The 23,266-nt window shown below is 53.1% G+C and overlaps 1 protein-coding gene across 4 annotated transcripts in view; it reads right to left on the bottom strand.

Moving 5' to 3' along the window:
- ACAN (aggrecan) overlaps nt 1-23,266 on the bottom strand; it is a 60,486-nt gene that overhangs the window by 19,747 nt on the left and 17,473 nt on the right. For 2 of the 4 annotated variants that reach the window (XM_082736051.1, XM_082736053.1), the window contains exons 2-11: nt 15,368-15,444; nt 12,596-12,979; nt 11,575-11,749; nt 9,839-9,966; nt 8,239-8,532; nt 6,614-7,039; nt 4,596-4,773; nt 3,935-4,062; nt 2,768-3,061; nt 752-964 (exon numbers count right to left, since the gene is read on the bottom strand). In XM_082736051.1, coding sequence (XP_082592177.1) covers nt 752-964; nt 2,768-3,061; nt 3,935-4,062; nt 4,596-4,773; nt 6,614-7,039; nt 8,239-8,532; nt 9,839-9,966; nt 11,575-11,749; nt 12,596-12,979; nt 15,368-15,437 — 2,290 coding nt within the window. In that variant the 5' untranslated portion in view covers nt 15,438-15,444. The remainder of the gene's footprint in view (nt 1-751; nt 965-2,767; nt 3,062-3,934; nt 4,063-4,595; nt 4,774-6,613; nt 7,040-8,238; nt 8,533-9,838; nt 9,967-11,574; nt 11,750-12,595; nt 12,980-15,367; nt 15,445-23,266) is intronic. The other 2 variants (XM_082736052.1, XM_082736054.1) reach the window with 1 other exon arrangement.

Genomic DNA, 23,266 nt, shown 5'->3' with positions numbered 1-23,266 from the left:
ACTCCACCGCGACTGGGAAGCCGTTGGTCAGATTCATTTGGGACACTTTGAATACATCACCCCCTCTGCCTTACAGCACATATTAGCATATCAAAGGCACTGAGAAGGTCTGCAGAGGGGGCGGGGGGGGGGGCAGGGAACCTGTTAATCTTTCTGTAAGCCAGCATGTCCCTAAATTTACATCCATAAAACACTCCCCGCCCCCCCGACATGGTTAGGGGACCAAAGCTTTCATCCCATCAAGTTCCATCCAATCTGATCAGGACAGATGGGGCTCAGGAAGTGCTGGTTGGGGATACCTGGCCCAAAAGAGTGACACAGAAGGAGGATCAAGGCAAGGTGACAGGTCAGAGTCACACTTCCAAAGACCCCTATAGGTCCTTCCCCACTATTGGAGATCTTCCTACAAGAGTTTTTTTAAAAGGTTAGAGGATAAAGATGTGAATGCAGGAAGACAGACTAAGAGCCCTCTGATCAGCTCAGTGATAGGCATCGCAGTACAGGTGGGAGAAATAAAAAGCAGGGAACAGGGAATTGTGGGGTGGGAGGCGGGGGGGGGCAGGTGCGTTTTGTGAAAAAGTCTGCCCCTTCTTTCCCTTGGCGGTTGTCCCAGAGGCCAGTTGAGATGGCTGATGTTGCCCACGGCTGGATATGCTGCCAGCCAGCGTCAGGGCCACAGCCTAGGGAGACAGCCTAGGGAGATAGACATCTGCGACTTCAGGACACACCCCAGAGCCCTCCCCTCACAGACCTGGTGGTGGGGAAGTGCCCGCTGGGCTGTAGGCTGGTTCCCATTCCGTCTGGTTTTCCGGCTCAATGGTGAAGTCTGGGATGGCAGTCGTCTCCTCCCCCACAGGGACAGCAGCCACTCCAGGCCCCACTTGGGTAGCGATCCAGTCCTCCACAACAGAGGGAGTAGGTGTGCCACCCTCTTCTTCTCCTGGAGAGGGCGCTGCTGAGACACCTAAAGAGAGGCAGGGGGTGTCTTCCTTCCTGCCAGTGACCCATCCCAGGGGAACTAGGGGATTTTTGAGGAGGGGCCAGCCTGGTGCAAAAACCTTGCTGGGCCTCGACCTTCACCCAAAGCCCACCTCAAGCCCAGTAAGACGGCTCTTGTCTTCCTCAGTAAGAGCTGACTGCATCACTTACACAATACTGATACGCACATACCATCACACACACATTATTTCAGGGTGGTCTGGGCCATGCCTTCTGCAGAATATATTGTACATGTAAGGCACTGTTTAAAGGTGTTATGTATATAAAATCATTTTATCCCACAACAGCCTATGAGATAGATGCTATGATTTCATGTCCAGATGGGAAAACCAAGGCCTTGAGTTAAATGACTTGCCAGGGCCACCGGCTTGTAAGTGGCAGATCCCGTCTTCGAAGGCAAGTATCTGGTGCCAGACTCTGCTCCCAGGCATGATGCTGCCTTCTTGGGGACAGAAATTAGGTTCCAAGTATGTCTGGCTCAAAAATAGGAGGCTGCTATTTAAAATCCATGAAGTCGTCCTGGCACTGGAGGAGGAAGGTGGGATTTATAGATGTTTGGGGGGGAAGGGGGCACGTAACTGTTTTCGTTTAAGGAAAATCGGTGGTGGGCTTGGTTGGGAAGGAGGTCAAACCTCTTCGAAGTTACAGAAAAGACCAAGTTCACAGAGGGTCGGGGCCAGTGGGGGTGCAGGTCTAAGAACGAACTGGGAGGCTAACTGGTTTGGCTTCTGTTGCCCAGAGCAGGGAGGGGGTACTGGCACAAGAGCCCCAACACATCCTCCAGGAAGGGTCTGGCTTTCTTGAGGCTGCGCAGTGGGGCTGAGCGTCCTTTGAACTAGGTTTTCAAAGATGGCTCTGGAAGTCTGAGAAGCTGGGGAAAGCTCAGCTTTTATTTTTTTGTTACCTTTGTTTTAAATAATGATACATTCATGGGAAGTTACAAAGACATTCAGTTTTGATGCATCAGATACAAAACGTGGCCCAAGCAGTGACTATAATCTCCACTGTAGTAGATCCAAAACGGGGTGGGGGGGGGATCTCATCCAGGCAGAGCCCTGCAGGGCTTGGCCACGCCCTAGCCACACCCCCTGGGCTGCTGGATGACGTCACTCCCAGAACTCCCACAGGTGATGAGGACTGACTGATGCGGCAGTGGGTCCTCAGCACGGGCCAATTAGAACCATGAATTTCTGGTGCTTAGTGAAGAGTAAAAGAATACTTTGACTCAACTTATCACAAACATATTTACAAGCAGGAGAAAACTGGGCAAGGGTATACAAATCAAAACAGCATATCTATATGTATGTATCTATTATCTATAGAAAAGGTAACATTTACTGAGAATTTACCCAAGCACAATGCCAAGTGTTCTGTATGCCCTCTTCCAGTTTATCTGCACACCTCTTTGAAGGAGGAATTATTATATCACTATTTTATAGGCTAAGCAGAGGAACAGATCAAGTGACTTGCCCCGGGTTATACAACCACTAAGCAGCAGAGCTGTAATTAAAATTCAGGTCTGCCTAACTTTAGAGCCCCAGTTCTCACTCACTTCTCTCTGCTGCTCTCTGGGGGAACTTTAGGAGGATGTACTTGCCTTGGGGTCAACACCCAAGGTCATGCTAGCTCCAGAGCTTCCCTGCCCCAGAGGGGCTTTCTCCTCCTTGCTCGGAGGGACAGGGATGGTGGACAGGGGCCAGAAGGAGTGAACCCAGAGGAGTCATGCACCAGGCAGAAAGGAGGCTGGACGAGAGGCAGGAAAGCATACCTCGAAAGCAGAAGGCGTGGTGCCGGGACTGGGGGTCAGGGAGGCCTGTCTGGTTGGGGTAGAGGTAGACAGTTCTCACGCCTGGCTTGTCTCCGCCGCAGGAAGGCCTCGGGGTGACGATGGGGTAACGGAGGCTGCCGTCCGACAGCCAGCCGGCGTAGCACTTGTCCAGGCCTCGGCTCCAGGCGGCGTAGAGCTGGCCCGTAGAGGCCAGGGTGGCGTTGTGAGATTCACAGAATGCCAGCGCTTCCTGGAAGGTGAACTGCTCCAGGCGTGTGACGAAGAACACCTCCCCTGGGGGCAGAAGCAGGTGGCAGGTGTGACCCTCATGCCCACAGCCAGAGCAGCTCTGCTTACTGGGGGGTGGGGGAGTGGGGGGCAGGGCAACTGAACTGAGACCAGCCGGTCCCTCTGCATGGAAACATCTTCCGTCTTGTCTAGCTTGTCCAGTCACTCTTGGGCACCCTCCCTGTGCTCCCCTCCACCACAGGATTCAAGCACGGAGCACCTGAGGACTGGCAGCCACTCTTGGGGTTTGGGTCCCCACACCCAGAACTGTACCCAGGTGCCTGTCTGATTTGAGGGAAGGAAGTTCATGTTTACTGAATACCCACTTGTACCAGGCCCTTATCACACATATCTCATTTAATACTCACCAAGGGTGATATCAGCACAATCAGCTCCTATTTTATAGATGAGGAACCTAAGGCCCAGAGAGGTTAAGTAACTTGCCCCAGGTCCCCAAACTCTTTCCAGGACACCAGCATTTCCAAAATTGGGTTCATTGGAATAGCAATTTGGTGATGATCATTGTAATTAAAAGAAATGAAATGAAACAAAAGAAAAGATCTTTTTGTTTGTACTGCTTGGTTAAGCAGAGTTTAAAAGGTTTTCTACTGCAGGACTTCCCAGAACCTTTGATTTGTTCCTGGGCACTGGGACTCTCCATGAGACAGATGGCGTACCTAAAACTTATCTGTAATAATTAAAGGCTCATTGATTAGCAGAACTCAATGGTTTTAAATCAGTATTCACCTGCAGTGCTGGGGGAACACGCATGAACCATGCGGGAGAGAGAGGCTGGAAAAGGAACAGAACTGGGTGGTTCTTTGTGTCTCCCCAATAGCCCACTGCCTAGGGCCCAAAATTCGAGAACACGGGCCCTACCTTCGAGCCTGTCCACGTAGCAGTAGACGTCATAGGTTTCTGATGCTGGCCGCACACCGTAGGTCCTGACCCCTGGGCTGCTGTCTTTGTCACCCACACACGGAGTCCGTGGGCTCACAATGGGGTATCTGCAAAGGAGCACAGGAGGGGTGCATGGAGGCCTGTTCTAGAGGCTGGGGGATGCAGGGCCCAGGGAGAGGCTGGCAGGTCTCTTGGGTACTTGGGCGCATCTTCAGTCATTTGGGATCGAAACCCGGATGGAGCTCCTCTTGCAGCAAGCTCCCTGTGTGGCTGGGGGAAGGGTCTGGGGGCCCCTGGGGCATTCCTGGCTTCAGAAGAGAGCCCGTCATATGGAAGGGCACTGAGTCAAGCTGAAGGGGCCTGGAGTGGGGGGCCCTGAGGAGAGATTCTCCCGGTCTCCTCGGGGTAAATGACCAAGAACTTAATGTCACCTTGGGCCCTTCCCCACCTGCTCAGAATACGCCTTGGTTCTGGGGGAGAAATTAGGAGAGGAGCCATGGAGTCATTAATTAATTAATTACTGCACAGTGTAGCAGGTGCCCATTCTGCTGGGTGCTGGACGGGTGCTGGACAGGTGCTGCTCCCCGAGCCCCACCGCTCATGGTTGGCTTTGGCCCGGGGGGCGGGGCTGGTCCTTCACCTGACGGTCTGGTCCTGCAGCCAGCCGGCATCACACTGCTCGTAGCCTGCTTCGTAGGCGGCCTGGAGCTGCTCCGGGGAGGCGATGACAGCCCCAGTGCGCAGGCAGGCCTGCTGAGCCTCCTCAAAGGTCAGTGAGTAGCGGGCGGATCCTGGGCGGTAGTGGAACACAACCCCTGCTTTGGGGTGGGGAGAGGAAGAGAAGGAGAGACCAGGTAGGCTCAGAGCAGGCACTGGACAGTGACAGTGACGCCACAGTGACAGTGTCCAGGGGGCCTGGTTCTTTGGCTTTGAGGGCAGGGAGGGAGCCCCGGCTCCTTCAGGAACGATTCCCCTTCATCCTCTCCTTCCCTTCCTACCTCTTGTCCTATCCTCAACCAAGCTGATTCCCTCTGCTTGTTCAAGCCACTCCTGAAATCCATCTCCCTGAGAGGGCCTTGGAGGACTCTTCTGCCCTGGGTGTCCCCAACCCTCCCCTTTATCCCTTTACTCTTTACTCTTTAAAACAAACGCATTTTTTTCTCATTATGAAAAGAATAAGCACTCGTTACAGAACATTCGGAAAATACAGAGAAGGCTAAGGAATATATTGGACAACCCCTGGCACTTCTTGCACCCGGCCCAGGCCCCAGGAGGCGGGTGCCTGACTGAAGATGCCAGCCAGTGTTTTTGTGGGTGTGTACCGGGAGCGTTCTGGGAGTGGCCTCGTGGCTTTTACCAGGTTTTCAAAGGGGCAGAGCCTTGTCCTTGAGCTACCTACCCACTTACTCTGCCTCTCCCACTGTGTTCGGCTGTGTACATTGGTCTCTGTTTCTGACCCTTCCCGAGATGATTGACCAGCCTATGTCACACCTTCAAATCCTTGGTCTGTACTGTCCCATGTCCCTTGCTCTGTCCTGTGGCCGATGCTCATCTGTCCCTCGGCACCTTCCCACACAGAGCCAATGGGACTCTTTCCAGTCCTGGCCTAACCCTGGGACCCAGCCATTTGGAGGTTACCCTGAAACTCTGAAATGATTTCTCCTTCCCAACAGATTGTATCATTGGGTCATGTCAGGCTGAAATCCCACTTGGTGGCATCCTGGGTGTGATGGTCGGCGGCAGTGTCCAATCTGCTTTTCCCCCAGAAGGGGACACCACCAAGGCCCTTACAAAAGCTACCCCAGAATGTCCTTCCTGTTCTTGGATTGGAGTTTGGGGAGCAGCTGAGCTCTATAACATCCCAAGCCTCCAGACCTTTATTAAGCCTCTGGAACACACCTTTCCTAGAAGAAGGGCTGGCAAGCATTTTCTGGAAAGGGTCAGACAGGACATAGTTTAGTCTTCATGGGCTCACTAGTTTCTGTCACAACTACTCAACTCTTTTGACAGCCTGAAAAGGGCCACAGAGAGCACACTGATGAGTAGCTGTGGCTTTGTTCCAGTCCAGCTCTATTTGCGGCCGTTGAATCTTGAATTTTATGTCATTTTCATTACATGACACAAAAGGTTATTCTCACTCTGACTTTGCCCCCCAACTATTTAAACCTGTAAAGCCATCCCCGGTGTGCGGACCATATAGAAACAGGTGGAAAGCGGGTGTGATTGTCGGAGCTTGGTTTGCTGACCCCTGTCCCTGAAGGTCAGCTCTGTGAGGAGCCCCGGGGTCACCTCGTACACCGGTTTTCAAGCGGCTCTGTTCTGTGGCAGTGCCTGATGGGGCGAGGGGGGGCCCTGGACAAAAGGGCCCCAGTTCTTGGCTCCACTCCCCCCTTAACCCATGTGGCATCCTTATCTGCTTGACACATACTCCCATTTCCACCTATGATTTCATTTGAAGGAAATGTTTTATGGCAAAAGAGCATGGGGGTCACTCTCTGACCCACCTCCTTGTTTTACAAGCGAGGAGAACTGAGTCTGAGGGGAGGAAGGCTTGGCCCAGGTCTCAGGCAAAGTTGAAGGTACAGATCCTTAAGTACTCCAAGTTCTTTCCACCTGCCCCCCAGCCCCCATGCAGCCCCCTGAGGGGCGGGCACTTACCCCCAGGCAATTGTGGCCGCCCAGACACCTCAGCTGTGCCTGGGGCTGCGGTCACCTGCACGACATGGTCCTCACTGGTGAAGGCGGTGAAGGCTGGGCCGGGCGTAGCGGGAACACCCCAGGGCCCGGTGATCTCTCCAGTCCTGTTCTCAGCCTCAGGGAAGGCAGTGGCCCCTCCAACAGGGGCGAACGTGAAGGGCTCCTCGGGCTCCGGAGCGAACGTGAAGGGCTCCTCGGGCTCCGGGACAGTGGGAGAGACACCGAAGACGGGTCTCACGGTGAGGATCACGTTGCCTCGGGCTTCACCCTCGGTGACATTTCCGGGCAGCGGCAACTCCACGTCAGGCCAGGTCACGGTCTGGATGGTGATGTCCTCCTCGCCGCCAACCCCGAAGAAGTTTTCTGGGATGTCCACAAAGTCTTCACCTGGGGTGGGGAGAGAAACAGGCTTTAGTGGCTCTACCTGGGGCTGGCTTGAGGGAGATGAGTGACAGATCCACCTCCTTCCGCACCAGGGAAGGAAAGCTTTCCGTCTCCGTGTGGCTGAAGAGTTCCAAGGGATCATGCCAGGAGACACTGACCGAGCAGCTCACCGCTCATATGACCAGTCCGGCGAAACCTCCCTTCCTGATCAACGCCCGCTGCTTCCTCACCTATCTTCTGGGTACCCGGTGCTGTAACTGGCCAGCAGGACAAGGTCAATCAGTTAAGAAGCAGAACTGAGAAAGCTTGCCAAAGATGTGGGAGCCCATGACATGGGTGAAAAGGACCTAAGACCACTGCCTGCCTTGGTCATGAGCCAAAGGCAAGGACAAGCCAGTCAATCATTTTAAGAAAGAGGAGACCCTCAAGCGTGCTACCACTTCCAAAAGGCTGGTTAGGATATTGAAAGGTTAAGAGAGGCTTTGGGGGGAATCTTTGTTACTTCGGCATAAATGCTTCTCTTCGTGTAAAGTCAGGCCATGAAAGCCAAACAGGAAGGAGCTAGGCCACCATGCTGTCCCAATTTCGTCATAACAGGGACACAGCTCCACAGTATCCACATTATTTTTCCTCTAAGAATTTAGCATGTAGTTGTTATCCCTAACCCAGACTGTGTAACATGAAATAAAAACCTTATTTTTAAAAGGTTTAGTCTAAATTTTCCAAAGTAAATTGTAGGTCAGCACTGTCCCCACCTCCCCACTCTTTTCAATGACCTTGTGGTCCTTCTGCACACTGGATTCCAGAGGGTAGATAATGGTGCCCGCCTCTGGGGGGGGGCATGGTTTCGTGCCCCCCACCCACCACCTACCCCTCGGACAGATGGGCACATTGAGGCTTTCCCCGGCTGCACAGTCGCCCGTGGCAGAGCTATGACTCCAACCTGAGCAAACACAGATTATAAGCTCGCTCTTTTAATCCTCTTCTGAGCTGATGAGCCAGGGTGGGATCCTGCTGCCTACGGGGCCTCTCCCTTAGGTGTTCTAGGAGCTAGTGACAACAGGGGTGTTGAGACATGGGGTTTGGGCACCTGTGGCCCCTTGAAGGGGTAGAAAACAACCCCCATTCCCAGCTCCCCTCTTCTGGGCCCCCATTCCCACAGCACAACGCCCCCCGCTTCCTGGCATCCCTCTGAGCCCCACCTGTGTAGCAGATGGCATCGTAGCGGGACGAGGGGTCCGGGTAGCCTGTTTGGTTGGCGTGCAGGTAGACGGTCCGCACGCCCAGGAGATTGCCCCCACAGTTGGGCCGGGCCTTGGAGATGGGGTAGCGCACGCTGCGGTCGGCCAGCCAGCCGGCACTGCACACATCCATGCCGCCCTGCCAGGCCAGGTAGAGTTGGCCCGTGGTGGCCAGTCGTGCGCCCAGCCGCCGGCACTCATTGGCCGCCTCCTGGAAGGTGAACTTGTCTGGAGACGTCGCATAGAAGACCTCACCTGTGAGGGATGGGATGGGCAGGGTGAGGACCTCTGTCCCTCTCCTGCCCTGCATCCCCAGGGCATCCATGTGACTCCTGGGCTCCAAATCCTGCTCTAAAGCATCCTTGCTCACGCTCTGCTGTGCAACGTACCTCCTCCCAGGCCATCTTTCCTAGGAGTTAAGCATTGTCCATGCAAGCAATCCTTTAAAAAAATTCAAGTTGTGATGGGAAGAACAGGTATTAGGCTTTGACCCTCCCAGCAGTGGTTCCCAAATGGGGGTTTCTAGGCCCCAAAGCATCCATAAGGGCCTTGTGAGTTCTTTTTACTATTTTCGCAAACCTAAGCATGTTGTGTTGGGGGTAGGGGTTGGGAGTGGGTATCTGTTTCCTGGGAAGGAGCTGGTTGTCCCCACTTAGTGGCAGCTCTGATTGGCCGTGCCTTTGGTGAGCCAAGAATGGGAACACAAATATTTGCTCCTTAACAGGCCCTGGGCCCGGGGGCAAGAGAAAGGGAGCCCCGGGGTGAGAAAGCAGGGGACTGTCCCAGCCTCAGAGTGAGCCAGGTTGTCAGGTCTTCTCTCCAGCCTGGGGGAAGCTGCAAACTTGGGTGGGCTGGGGGCAGAGGCGGCAGAGCCTGGAGTGTCAAAAGGGGTGATGTGTGCAGGTGGGAGAAGAGGTAGTCCTCCACATGCCTGGGTCACGCAGGAAGCTCTGCTTGTGATCAAGATGAGCACCCTTTACAAAGCAGAGAAAGACCCCAGCTTCCTTCCTGCCGTCACTGAGGATCTCCAGAACCAGCCCACCAGGAGAGCCCAGATGACGCTGGGGGCGGGCAGCAGGGAAACTAGAGAGGGTGGAAGGGCAGCTGGCTCTCCTGGGAACTACATTTCTGATGGACCCACCCTGGAGTGGCCTGGGGTGTCCTTTGCGAGGGTGACAAGGCTGGGCTGGGCTTTACTGGTGCAGTGACCCTTGGGACAGCGATGGGCTGGTCAGAGCAGCAGGGGTCCTGGCTGGGAGAGCCAGTCCCAGCCCAGCCCAGCAGAGAGACCGAGACAAACATTCTTGGGCCCAGTAGTGGGACCAGGTGGTTGGTAGGTGTCCACCGCCTGCTGAGGCTCTTTCCAAAGTGGGGAGTGAGGGGATCTGGGGGCCCATTCCATCCCCCCACAGGCCCCCCGCCCTCTCTGGGCAAGGCAGAGAGGGGTCTGGTGTGTGCTGCCCTGGGTTTGTGGTCTGCCTCAGAGGAGGCCCACATGCTTCCTAGTGTCACTGGGGAGAAGGGGACAGACAGGTGTCTTGGGAAGGGGACAGGGCCTCACCCTCCATCTCCTCAGCGAAGCAGTAGACATCATAGGTCTCATTGGTGTCGCGGATGCCATAGGTTCTCACGCCTGGAAACTCATCCTTGTCCCCATAGCAGCCTTCCCTTGGAGTGTGGATGGGGTACCTGCCGGGAACCCAGAGTGGATGTTGTGTGACACTCAGGGGACAGAAGGCGTGCGTGGCCTGGGCCCTGGTATCCTCCTCCCATGTGGGAGGAAACGGGGACTCACTGGGGTGTTTGCCAGCATCTTCCCTGGATATGGGGACTGTTCGTCTTTATGGCTTTGTTCCCCAAGCTTTGATGAGACACATGTTTTCACAGTCAGTGGCGATTACAGGCAGCCCCCTTTGCCAAATACATATTGGAACCGAACATCCAGGGCCTGCAAACCTTTTCTATAGAAAGGCCAGAGAGTAAATAAATATTTTAGGTCTTGTGGGCCGCAGAGTCTCATCTTGACCCCTCAACTCTGGCACGGTAGCGTGAAGCAGTCACAGAGTTCCCACATGACTTTATGTACAGAAATAAAGGTGGGTTGGATTTGACCCACTGGCCACCATACACCGACCCCTACTTTGTGTCATTTGAGTTTCACGTCCACCTAATGAGGCAAGTGTTAGAAATACTGCATTTTAACCTGGAAGAAACTGGGCCCTGAGACGATAAACAATCTGCCCAAGGTCATACAGCTTATAAGTGTCAGAGCTGTGTTTTGAGCCCAGCTCTTTCTGAGGCCATAGTGCGGGCTCTTGCACTATGCTAGGCTGCTGTCTTGTCTTGTCTTCCTGCTGATAGCCTTTGTGTCCTAAGATCTGAAAGATCTACCCCAAGATTGTGAAGATATTTTCCTTTGTTTTCTTCTGGAGGCTTTGTGGTTCCAGCTCTTCCATTCAGAGCTCTGATCCACCCTGAATGCATGTCTCATCCTGCCTCAACAGGCTCTCATGGCTTGAGATCCCTCGAGGGCAGAGCTCTGTCTGTGCAGCTGGGCTACGCCTCCCTCAGCAGCCACCCGCACGGAAAAAAAGCACCAGAAAGCTTAATTTATGTCTTGCCTTGTTAAAAACAACAACAACAAAAAGGCAAGGGTTTTACAAAAAAACCACAAAACACCAAAGCCTCAAGAAACTGCAGAGATCATGGCAAAGGGGAACAGGGGTAAGAAGGGTAATGATGGGTCATTTGCTCATTTAGGGTGAAGTTGCTAGCAGCTCCTGACTGCCACAGGGCAGACTGACAAGGATCTAGACAGGTCAGGAGTCTTCCATCAGCAGAGCCAGACATTGTCATCGGACGTTCCAGAATGTGTCGTGACCACCCCAGGGGCTCCTATCTGAGATGGTCTGGGACAAGGGGCACAGTTGCTTTATGGCTCACGCTACATTTTCAAATGAATACAATAAGCCCCCTTTTTAAAAAAAAAAACTAAGGCACAGCTTTCTGTGCAAGTTCTATATTCTTTTAAAATTCCTTGCAGCCACTAAAAGTATTTGCCCGGGAGCACTGGAGCTTTCTGGAAATGCACGTGGTGAATTTTTTGCATGCAGCATAGCTGACCCATGATTATATCTTTCCTCATAGCTCAATTGGATGAGCTTGCTCCTGAACAACGACATAAGCATGGTTAGAGTAGGCTGAGGCATTGCTCCAGCCCCAACCCAGGCTGGCCACAGCATCATGGCGGCCCCAGGCCCGGGCTGCCCGACTCTGCATGTGGCCCTGGCGGCATACCTGACAGTCTGGTCGGCCAGCCAGCCGGCATCACACTGGTGGAAACCGTCCTCGTAGGCGGCCTGCAGCTGCTCGGGGGTGGCAATGATGGCACTGTTCTGCAGGCAGGCCCGCTGCGCCCTGTCGAAGTCTAGCGTGTAGCGCGTGGAGATGGCTCTGTAATGGAACACAATGCCTGCAAGACACACGCAGGTGGGAGAGCAGGTCAGGCACAGCCTCCTGTCATCAAAGTCCTTGAAGATTTATGGCTACGGTCAAGGGGCCTGGCAAATGCGCTGATCTCCCCACATTCACATGTGGTCCTTCCGCCTTTGCTAAAATAACTCTAGTGACGGGGACCTCACTACCTTACAGAGGACCTGTTTTGAATATCTGATAATTCTGATAATCAGAAAGTTCTTGAACTAAAATCTGCCTTCTTTTACTTTTTTTTGTGGCACTCCCAGGCCCCATATTTTCTTCAGGGAAAGAGACACTTAGAGCTCCAAGTATCCTCAGCCCAGGGGCATCCTAGTGGGAACCCTATCCTCAAACTAACCAAACTAACCTTGGGCCAGGGAGAGAAAAGGAACCAGGGAGGCTTCATCCCTTTCTCTGGCTTCTGGAGCTGAGAATGGGTCTGGGGTGGGAGGTTGGGGAGGGAAAAGACATCTGGATGAAGAGTCAGGAGACCACTCTGGCTCGCTTCCAGGGAAATGTCAGGCAGATCACCTAACCTCAGTTTGCTTATCTGTAAAATGGGAATGATCACGGAATTATGGGATTGTAGCAAAGCACAAACTTTCATTTACATGTGATGATGGCCAAGATGTTTTTAAGTCCCTCAAAGTCCAGAGAGAATGACAGTCCCATCTCCGTGTTACAGAGACACAACTGAAGTTAAGTGACTTGACTCAGGTGGGTGGAAGCTGGTGGGGTAGGAGCCGGGATTTGAAAACCAGCCTGCCTGCATCCATTCCCGTGAGCATACCATTCTGGTTCTTTCCCCAGGTGAAGCAGTGTCCCTCTGGGATGTTCTCACCTTTCACCATGACCTCTACGGTAGCCTCGCTGTCCTCAATGCCGTGCATAACCTCACAGCGGTAGATCCCAGAGTCATTGGAGCGAAGGTTCTGGATTTCCAAGGTGGCGTCGCTGGGGATGGCCGGGTAGTTGGGCAGCGAGACCTTGTCTTGGTAGGCACTGTTGACCCGTACCTGCCCTTCCGTGGCTACCAACAGGACCACCTCCTTCTCCTTGGAAATGCGGCTCCACTTAATTCTCGGGGCGAGGGGGGCAGTGGAGGGGGCGGTGGTCACAGGATGCATGGGGTCGATGAAGTAGCAGGGGATGCTGAGGGAGTTCCCCAGGAGGACCCGCAGAGGGGACGGTTCGGGGATGCTGACACTCAGTGAGTTGTCAGGGTCTGTGGGGCAGGGACAGAGCTGTTAGTGACTGGAGAGGACCACCCAGCCTCCGGGTCAGTTCTGGAAATGACAAAATCCCGTGAGTGCGTCTGTATTTACGGTGTGTGTGTGGAACACTCCTGTACCATCTGGAATTCTGGGAAGCTTTACAACACCTTTTCCAGAGCAACCTTCCTCAAGAACCCCGGTCTCCTTACCTCAAGACAGGAACTATGGGACTGGAAAAGGGCTGCAGGGAGGGCAAAGAAAACTTTAGAGCTGAGATTCTGCCTCTCTGTCTCTCAACCTGGGGTACCCCAGGGGATACCAAGCCATAAGAGAAACAGGACTCCTATCTTCCTGAAATGACAGCTTAAAGATTTGGGGGAAAATCACTTCTGGGCAGGAAAAGTTGTGATGAGGAAGAAAAATAAATCCACATGATGTTTAAAGCTCACATGCAAAATGACATAGACACTTGAGGTCTGCTTTGGACTCCATCCTGTCTTTGCGGAAGGACAAGGCATTTTCTCCTGCTGTTGGGGACTCAGGGATGGGGGACCGGCTGGAGAAGCGTCAGAGAAGAGTAGACATTCATGTACGGCCACAAAAAGTCAGAGAGGGGTGGGGATTGGGAGTGGCATATGAGCAGCTACTCAAAAAATCACGGAGAGTATTGGTAGGCAAGATGTCACATGTTTACCAAATCCACTTAGAAGTAAAAGATCTTCCTGGAATGGGAAAGAAACAGCTTTTGCAAAAATAGCACCTTTCATGGCAGGTCATAGACTTATGGGACCCCCTTTTTTTTTTTTTTCCAGGAGAGCCTACAGGTTGAAAATAAAAATGTCTCAGATATTTGTGGGTGGTAAATACGTAACAGGGCAAGGACGGGGGGGCAGGGAAGTTTGGGGGGCCCAGCCCTAAGCTCTGAGGTTCTGGGCAGCCACTATTAGGTCCTTCCACAAAAATCTTCCTCTGAATGCTCAGCCTTCACCCCACAACACAGCATGGTTTTAGAGCTGGCTGTTCACTGGTTCTCCAGGGAGAGCTAAAAGTGACTGCAGGGCCGAACACTGCAGTTTTTAAAGCTCTCATGTGACCCTATGAACTGGTTTGCCTGTGTGGGCAAACCACCCAGGTTACAGCCAAGGGCTGGATATTTGTGGGTCCCCGAGCGAGAGTACAGATGGAGACCCATATATCCTACGTATAAATATTTAAAAGTTATAAATCAAGTCCACAGATCGTTAAATAAAATATGCTCTATCTTCTTATTTGACAATGATACCTTTCAAAATGAAAAGCCAGATTCTAATCTAGGATTCTTGGATTCCCTAGCGTTTTGCACTGGACTCTGGTGCAAAAGCAGGGGGCCGCCTTCTTTGCCAGTTCTCTGCACGGTGAGGGGTCTGCGCTTATCCCAGCCCTCACACCCCAGCTCTGTCCACACCGCACACAAACAGCCACCCCTTGACCTCTCCCTCAGGCCTGGGACGGCTCTCACCAAGAGCAGGGTCCTCCCTCTTGGAGGATGGGTCCTGGAAGTGGCTTGGGTCCACGTGGGCAGGTAATCTGGGGCATGCTGGGTATCCAGAGTGTGGTCTAAAGGGAGAGAGCCTCGATCTGGATGGACATGTCCCTACAGACCCCTCATCCTTTAAGGAGCACTGGGGCTGGAGGAGGGCCGGAGGGAAGCCCGAAAGTGCATGGCCCAGAGCAGGGGCCTCTCCTGCCTAGGTCTAAGGGAGATACAGCTCACTTTGGGGCCAACCCGTCCTGCAGTCAGGGGGCAGTTCGTTTACTTGGTTGAGGGCTCCATGATCAGAAACCCACCTCGTGCCTGCCATATGCGAAAGACCCCGCGGGATCTTCCCGAGGACAGTTTGCCAAGAAAAACAAAGACCTGCGCGAGGCGTTGGGGACTTCTTTCTGCTTCTCAAGGAATTTTCTCTTCTTTGATGTTCTAGCGGATCCTTCCTTGGCAGCTTTTCCTCTCTGGGCTTATCTATAATCCCGCCCCAACCCCAAGCTCAGCGTGTGGCGGTTTAGGGTAAGAGCCACAGAGAAGAGATGGGAAGATGGATACCCGCCAGGAGCTCTCCCTCTCGGCTGCCCATCTGCTAGGACGGCCGGGAGCCGACCTGCGCCAGGGCTCCAGGGCGCATGCGCGTGCGTGCGTGCGTGCATGTGTGCATGCGTGCGTACGTGCGTTCAGGTGCACGGGCGCGCTCCCCGCGCAGCGAGGCTTGCCTTCCATAGGGAAGGGGCAGGCAGGGCGGGGGAAAGGCCAGGAAGGGGGAGCTTGTATCCCTGCGAGCAGCAGCACTCAGTTCGGGACCTAGTACCCGGAATCCAGTCTTCTGCGGCTGCTGGATGCGCGAGGCACGCGCGGGGGGTGTCCTTACCTGAAGCTTCTAGGGAGCTGACGGCTGTGATGACTCTCAGAGTCACAAACACCAGGAGTAAAGTGGTCATAGTTCACCTGCAAGAAGGGAGGCGGAGGGGTTAGTTGGAGGTTCAGATATGGTGAGATAGGAGGTCACGTGGCACAGGACACAAGGTGATCAATTCCACGGGCCGAGATCTGACATCCCAGCAAGATAAGGCGGCTGCGTGTGGTTCGAGGGTGTCTCCTCCAAGAATCCTCTCTTCGTAATGTCTCCTCGGATGTCTCGGTTTGATGACACGTGCGAGGCTGGAAACCTCCTCCTGTCTCTTCCAGGGCACGTCCCACCCTCTGACCTGTAAAGGCTGTGTCTGAAGGATCCCTGTGATGGTTGATGTCATGTCGATTTGACTGGACTCTGGGCTGCTCAGATATTTGTTCAAACATCATTTGGGGTGCATCTCTGGGGGTGTTTTTGGATGAGGTGAACATTTAAGTTGGTAACTAAGTAAAGCAGGTTGCCCTGATAATGTGGGTGGGCCTCGTCTAACCAGTGGAAGGCGTGAATTTTTTTTTTTTTAAACAAACAAACAAACAAACAAACACTGAACCGCTTCCAGGGGAGAGCCCATTCCTCCTGCCTGATGACCTTAAAACTGCTTTCAGATTTGCACTGAAACATTGGCTTTCCCTGGGTCTCAAGTCTTCAGACTCAGGTTGGAACTATACCCTGGCTTTATTGGGCCTCTGGCTTACCTGGTACCTCCAGAATCATGTGAGCAATTCCTTACATCAATTCCTTTCTCTACAGACGCACACATCCAATTGATTCTATCTCTTTGGAGAAGTCTGATATAATCCCCCAGGCCCAGAGAAGTGAAATCAGTTAGCCAACCTCCTTGATGGAATCCAGGCCTGCCCCCAACTTCAAATTTGGGAATCTTCTGTGTTGTTAGGATAAAGAAAGTCTGAGCTTTGGAACACAATTCACAGGGGCCTGGGTCAAGCCAGGGGAAGGACTCCCAACCAAAGAGCCCTTGAGGAGGCTTTGGAATGGACAGATTAATCATGGAAGAGAGCAGTGAGATCCCAGGACCCCCAGATCCCTCCTACTGGCCCAAACAATGACTTCCCGGAATCAGAAAAGCTTTCCTTATTGTTATCTGCAGTAAAACTGTCATGCCAAGTATGCAAATCCATGACAACCACAACATAAAGGCCTCCCCTGCACAGCTGGGCCCCTGACTCCAAGTGGGTCAGTGCAGGTAGACCCCAAAAAGACCCCATTAAACATACAAGAGATCCACCATAACAGTGGTTATCGATCTTGGCTGTATATGGAAATCACGTGAGCTTCAGCCTAGTCTTGAGGCATTTTAAAAGCTCCCCAGAAGGTTCTAATGTGCGGCCAAGACAGAGCACCACCAGCTAGAGAGTGTGCGGTCCTGTAGCAGACCCTGTGGCTGGCACCCCATGACAGGTGCCTGATGATGTTTCCTGAGTTGCTCTGTTGGTGGGACCCGCACTGGCACCCATCCTCCCCTCCCATCCAGACTGGGAGCATTTCATCTTGGTTTAGGAAGTACCTGCATCGCAGGTGCTCCTTGTGGGGTGGGGGGAGGGAGGTGGAAGGGCTGGAGGACCTGGAACAAAGACAAGCATGGAGCTTTGGGGAGGCTGGGACGCACCCCTGGGTTCCCCGCTGTGTCAGAGTCTGATGTCCCAGCAGGTGTCGCTGTTGGCTCAGTCACCATCAGTGGGGGGTTGGGTGGGGAGCAGGGGCAGCTCCTGGGCTCCTTTCCCAGGAATACATGGGGGAGGGGCAGGTAGGGCCCAGGACTCTGGGTTGACCCAGTTGACCTTTCTTTACATCCCTGTCATTCATGCCACATATGTTTGTCACCTGAGAGATGGAAGGACGGTCCGTCCCCATCTCTTGGGGAAAGAGTCTCCAAGGACTTTGTCCCCACTCAGGGGACAGAGATGAGTGTGTGAGGCATGTTTCCCTCTCACCATAGGACATCTGGAAAATCCCAGAGACCTAACAAGCTGTCCCTTGCTTCTCCTCAGAGATGTTCCTCCTTCAATGCCTTCTTCATTCTCTGGGGTTCCAGGTCCGTGTGGGGCCACTCACGTGTGGCACTCCTTTCAGGCCCACCAGTTGTGGGAAATTGTCCCCCAGAGGCTGGGAGGGTAAGGTGTCCCCTCCTGTCTGGGGAGGGGGCTAGACTTGAGAGCTCCTCTCTTCCCAGAGCCTCCGGGATACGGTGTCCAGACACAGAGCCCGCCTGTTCTTCCCTCAGAACACCCTCCACTGGGAAGTTCTGTGTATGTTTTTGGAGGCGCGTTTCTTCCCAAACTCCATGAACAAGCCCGCCATTGTCCCAGAGGCAGTGCCTCTCTGTGGGGCTGGGGCCCGCTCTGTTTTTCTCCCTGGCCTCCACCGGGAACGGACAGGGCAGGGGTTTGGGGTAGGGGTGGACTGGACAGAGAAACTAATTTTATTTCTTCTTCTTTTTTTAAGACCAACTTTGGGATAGAAACATTGCAATAAATATGCTCTTGTGTTTGTGTTTTCTCAGCTGTAAAGAAAATAGGGAGAAATACCATTCTGTCCGGCTTCCAAGTGTCTCCAGGACTCACTGAGTCTTTTATGGAAGGAGACAGACTCTGCCAGCCTGTCAACAGGGAGGCCTTTCTCCACGGCAAGCACAGCGAGGTGGTGGCGAGGGGACGGGGCTGGGGCAGAGGAAGGGGACCGGGGTGTCTGGATTGAAGTGAGACCAGGAGTTTGGGGGAGCATGATGGGAGGGTGGGGGCTGAGGGGGTTCTGTGTGTGGCTGGGTGGGTCACCAAGGAACTGGCTTTCTCAGCAGAGAAGAACTAGGAGGCCTGATGGGAAAGTAAGCTTACTAGTGTTTTTGAACTGAGCTGAAGGTGTGTGTGTGTGTGTGTGTGTGTGTGTACGCGCACACACTCACGTGTGCGTGCCCCATAGCTGGAGGTAGGAAAAACCTCCACCTTCTCATCAGCTAGACTCTGCCTCACGGTTGCTGACCCAGCCAGGGCCTAAGCCTTTACTCCACCAAATTAAGAGACCGGACGGGCAGCTCACCCCCTTGCCTTGAAGCCCTCTTCCAGGACATCCAATGGAGACCCCCAGACCTGAGACACCCCCCCCCCTCTAGAAGGGAGACCCCCAGGCCCAGTCCTGGCTTGGCTACCTACTACTTTAATACCCCAGGACCCAACCCCATGGCTGTTTCAAGACCAAGTGAGATAATGTACCAGTCCGGCTCTCCTATCTGGGGCGGAAACTGTGTCCCGGGCTTGGAGGTGTGGCATTCAGCAGGCAGCCATCAACACCACTCTCCCTCTGATGTCCCTTGGTGGCAGGACTGGGTGAGCTGACCGGAAGAGGGGCCAGTGGCTGGGGTTTATAGTCATGACCTCCCTGCCGAGGATCCTGTCTACATGGCCAAGACAGGTGGTCTTTTCGTCTCTAACTGAATAGGAGGGGCCCGCTCCTTCACAAGGTGGCTCATGTCGTGGCTGAAGCGGGGGTCCAATGACCCGCCCCCATTATAATTTCCACCCCTGAACTCCTCCCTCAGGGACCACACTCAACATGTCCACACCTCCTTCAAGGGACTCGTGCCAGATCTCCAGGGGTCCCCTCTGCTCTCCTGTCTTCTGTTCTCCCACAGACCTGCCCATTCCTTCAACTCTTCCTCCTGTGCCCTCCTGACCTCACCTCCCTTCTTGGACCCACAGAAAGCCAGAGCTGGAAGAGACATGTGAAAGGCAAGTTCAACTCCTTCAGCTTACAGGTGATGAAACTAAGACCCAGAGAGGTTAAGTGACTTGCTCAAGGCCACACAGGAAGTTGGAGGTAGAGCCAGAACCAGAACCCAGTTCTAGGGACCCGGTCATCATCGTCCCCTGTTGTTAGCTCTACGAGTCTGTCTTGTGCCTCAAAGTCTCCACAGCCCTCCACAGAGCGCCCAGCACAGAGAGAGGTCATTCAGGAAATATCTGCTGAATGAATGAATGAACAAAGGCAGGCCCGAGTACCCCAGGTCTCTGTCGGAGGAGAAGGGACGCTGGAGGCTCACATTGGTTGAGCCCACAGCTGTGGGATAGACCACTTGCATTTTGCAATCAATAAATCTCAGCTACATCGCTGGTGATGTACTTGGCCGTGTTCCTTCATGTCAGCACGCCGGTACAGCCTGTGGCTTTGGGAAGGTCACAACCCATGTGCAGCCCAGGGGTGAGACAAGTTGGGACTTCCCTTCCTGGGGTCCCTGAGAGAACCAGTGGGACGCCAGGGCTAGGCCGCATTGGCTGGGCAGAGATAACTTCCCATATCTCTTTCCAACTCTGTGTTCAATGGTGGCACACTGGGAGATTGAAATTGGTCATGGGATTATCTCTAGCGCGGAAAATGAGGGAACACCACAAATGATGGCGTTTGGCTTTCCCTGCCTTTTTGGGAGTGGGCTTACCAGCACACTACTGGAGGCATCTAACGCTAAACAAAGAACCAGGCTGGTTCGCCTCCCCTGACTAGGACTGCTGCTACAGCCATGTTAGCACCTAGGTTTTCTCCTATGTATGCTAGCTCTGCCTCACCATGCACACTGTGACCTCCTTAAGGCTGAATGAAAGTCAAGGCTTACGTTAAAAAAGAGAATTCCCTCCACATTAATTCATGCAACGCTGGGAACAACAAAAAATGGTATTGGATTCCTACTTACTGGTGAATGCCTGGATTTGGTAGACTGGTTGACCAGTAGGATTAGTCACTAAGTGGCTCTGTGTCCATGACTTCAGTCCTGGGGGAGAGATTTAAAAGGACCAAAGCCACCCATTCCCCCAGCCCCTGGCCCCCAGCAGATCATTTATCTGTGGGTTAATCTCACAACAGTGCCTCTTTTCTTGTTGTTCACAGACAAGACCCGTCCTACCTTTGTGCGTCATGGTGTTGACATATGCACCTAAGATTGGGATTTCAAGCCCAGCATTGAGAATGGGACAGCGATCCCACACCAAGGACACCTCTAGCCAGAGTGACCCCAAGTGCAGCTGCTAATTGATGGTGGGATGTATGGAGAGGGAGAGGCAGGCAGCTGATCCCAGTCCTAGCTCTGTTCTAATTCACTGGGGAACTCATGGAAGCCCTCAGTTTTCCCATCTGTAAGCTGGAATCACAGCACAGCCTTCGCCCCTTGGGGAGGTATTTTTTTGTGTGTGAATGAGAAGATTCTTTTTGTATTTTCTCCTCTCTCCCTCTTCCTCCTATTCCTTATTCTGTGTGTCTTTTTCCATATCTTTGATTTCCTTATTCCTGTTTTGTTGTTTGCTCTGTTGTCACTGAAGCATCTGGAACCCTTGACGATCACTAATGCGGGGTCCACTCTGTGGGTGAGTGTGAGTTCCCAACTGAGAGAGTCCTGACCCACTCCTGGACCTACCATTGGTAGGGAGGAGCTCTAATGTCCCACCCTCACCTTTGGCCGCTGGAAGCGCTGGCCAGCTCCTTGCTGCTTCTCATGCTCCTGATCGCAGGGAGGGGGAAGCTAAGGGAAGGAAGCCCTTTCTGAACTCAGCTTCAGAAATTAGCCCAAGGAGCTGTTTCTGCCAATGCCAGTCTGGGGCCAACCTCACCGTCCCAGCCAGGGTCTAGGTTTTACTGGTTCCACAGTTTAAAAAAAGAAAAGGAAAAAAAAAAAGCGGGCCTGGGTTTGCTGAAGGCCTGCATGGTAGGAAGGGGAAGGCCCTGCCTATGGAGGTGAGGGGTGAGCAGAGCAGAGAACTGGAAGGAGCAGACCCTGGTCAGGGCACGGAAGACATACAATATTGTAGAAGACAACCACTTCTTTCCTCTCTGGCCTTTCTGCCTTGATCTCCTTCACCCACTGATAAACGTCCTTGCTAGGGACTTTTAGCTGATAACTGTTTGACTTGGATCTGTTGTGACGAGAGATAGGCTGTTCTTCCTCTGCTCTCTGGGGTCCACTGTGAACGCAGGCTCTAGGCAATTCCCTGAAGTGGTCTCTGCTCCAGTTGTCCGGGGAAAATGCAGTATGGGAGAAGATGAAAACCTTAAAAATACAACCTGAATTCATACCTTTGACCCACAACTTGTTATTTGGGTGAAGCTGGGCAAATTTCTTGCCATCTCCGGCCAGAAAATCCCTGGGGGAGGCTTCTGGAAATGGCTTCTTTCCAGTCAAGAGGAGAGGCAGGGAACCATGTTCTAAACTTCTTCTTGTTCCTTCCAAATCACAAAACAGAAGTTTCTATGTCCCCCAGGTAGTCTGATCCCGTCAGGGGAGCTGGCAGGAGGAGTGGGGAGAAAGAGAGCTTGTATCCCACTGAAAGCTTCAATCAGAAGGGAAAGCTGAAGCAAAGGGAAGCTTGGCCTGGGTACTTCACGGGAGCACAGGGTGAATGTTCTTGGAGTGAAAGCCAGCCCTCCTCTCCCATGGCCTGCAAGACCCTACGTGATCTGCCCCCGTTACCCTACGTGATCTGCCCCCGTTTCTGCTTACACCACATCTCCTACTTCCATTTCCAGCCATATTCTAGCTCCCCCTTAAGCACAAAAACTTGTTTCCTTTTTTTTTTTTTTTTTAACGGAGAGAGATCACAAGTAGGCAGAGCGGGGTGGGGGTTGGGGAGCAGGCTCCCTGCTGAACAGAGAACCCGATTTGGGGCTTGATCCCAGGACCCTGAGACCACGATCCGAGCTGAAGGCAGAGGCTCAACCCACTAAGCCACCCAGGCACCCCAACTTGTTTCCTTCTAAGGGCCTTTTGGTATCTGGTATACACAAGATACACTTGTTTATCTCTTCCTAGCTGGACACCTTGCAACAATCTAGGCTCAGTCCAAAGGTCCTTTCCCTGACCACCCTGTTCCTTCACCCCCACCTAGTGCCTCCCTGATATTGTTTATTTATATTATTATTGGAAATTATCATCCTTTCGAGTGTGTTGATGATCTGTTCCCCCTCCCAGAATATACGCCCCGTGAGGGCAGAGACTTGCCTCTCTTTTGCTCACTGGTCTGTTTCCAGTGCCTAGAACAGTACCTGGCACACAGCAGGTAAATAAAAAATGTTCATCGAATACGTGAATGGACGGTTCTTAATGCATGGGCGATGCCCCTTCTGGATTAAGTTTGGGAATGCAAGGGGTGGTGAGCTTAAGACTGATCCTAACTGTTGGATGTCACCTGATTTCAAGGTATTCCTGCCTCCTCAGCCTTGGAGACCAAGAGAAGCCCTCACAGAAAGGGTACCTGGGAGCAGGGGCTGTCAGGGGAGCTGGGAGCCTTCCTGTAGTCCATGGAAATACTCATACATCACCCATGGAAACACTTATTCATGTTCCTCTCCTGCTGGGAAAGGACCAGGGGTAGGGCAGAAGGGCTGTGTACGGAGTGGGGAGGGGCTCCAAAGATCCAGGGACAAAACAGAACTTGGAGCCATGCTGGCATCTGATAAAGGCTGCATTTACAAGAGGCTTGGTGGGGGGAGGCTGAGTCCGGGAGCTGAGAAGAAAGGTTGGCCATCGGTCTTGCTTCCTAAAGGCTGGGTGCCTGCAGCCATCATGGCCCCAAAAGGAGGGGGGCAGCACTGGAGGGAAAAATTCAGCTCAACACCACCAACCTTTCCCCGTTATGCCCACCTCTCCCCACTCGCCATTGCAAATTCCCAGTAAAACCAGTTTAAAGTGGAGGCGTACATGGTACGATTAGTGGTTCCCAGACACTCACTCAGGGACTTTTAGCTTTGCCCCGTTCTCTCTGTGGAAAAAACCCTAGGACTTGGGACCCACCCCTTCCTGCTCTCAGACTTCCCTTCCAGCTGGGCACTTAGAGGTTTTCTCTGCATTAATTTCAGACGATG

This window comes from Mustela nivalis, assembly GCF_964662115.1.
Source record: "Mustela nivalis genome assembly, chromosome: 6".
Lineage (NCBI taxonomy): Eukaryota > Metazoa > Chordata > Mammalia > Carnivora > Mustelidae > Mustela > Mustela nivalis.
This window is presented reverse-complemented; position numbering and strand designations above follow the sequence as displayed.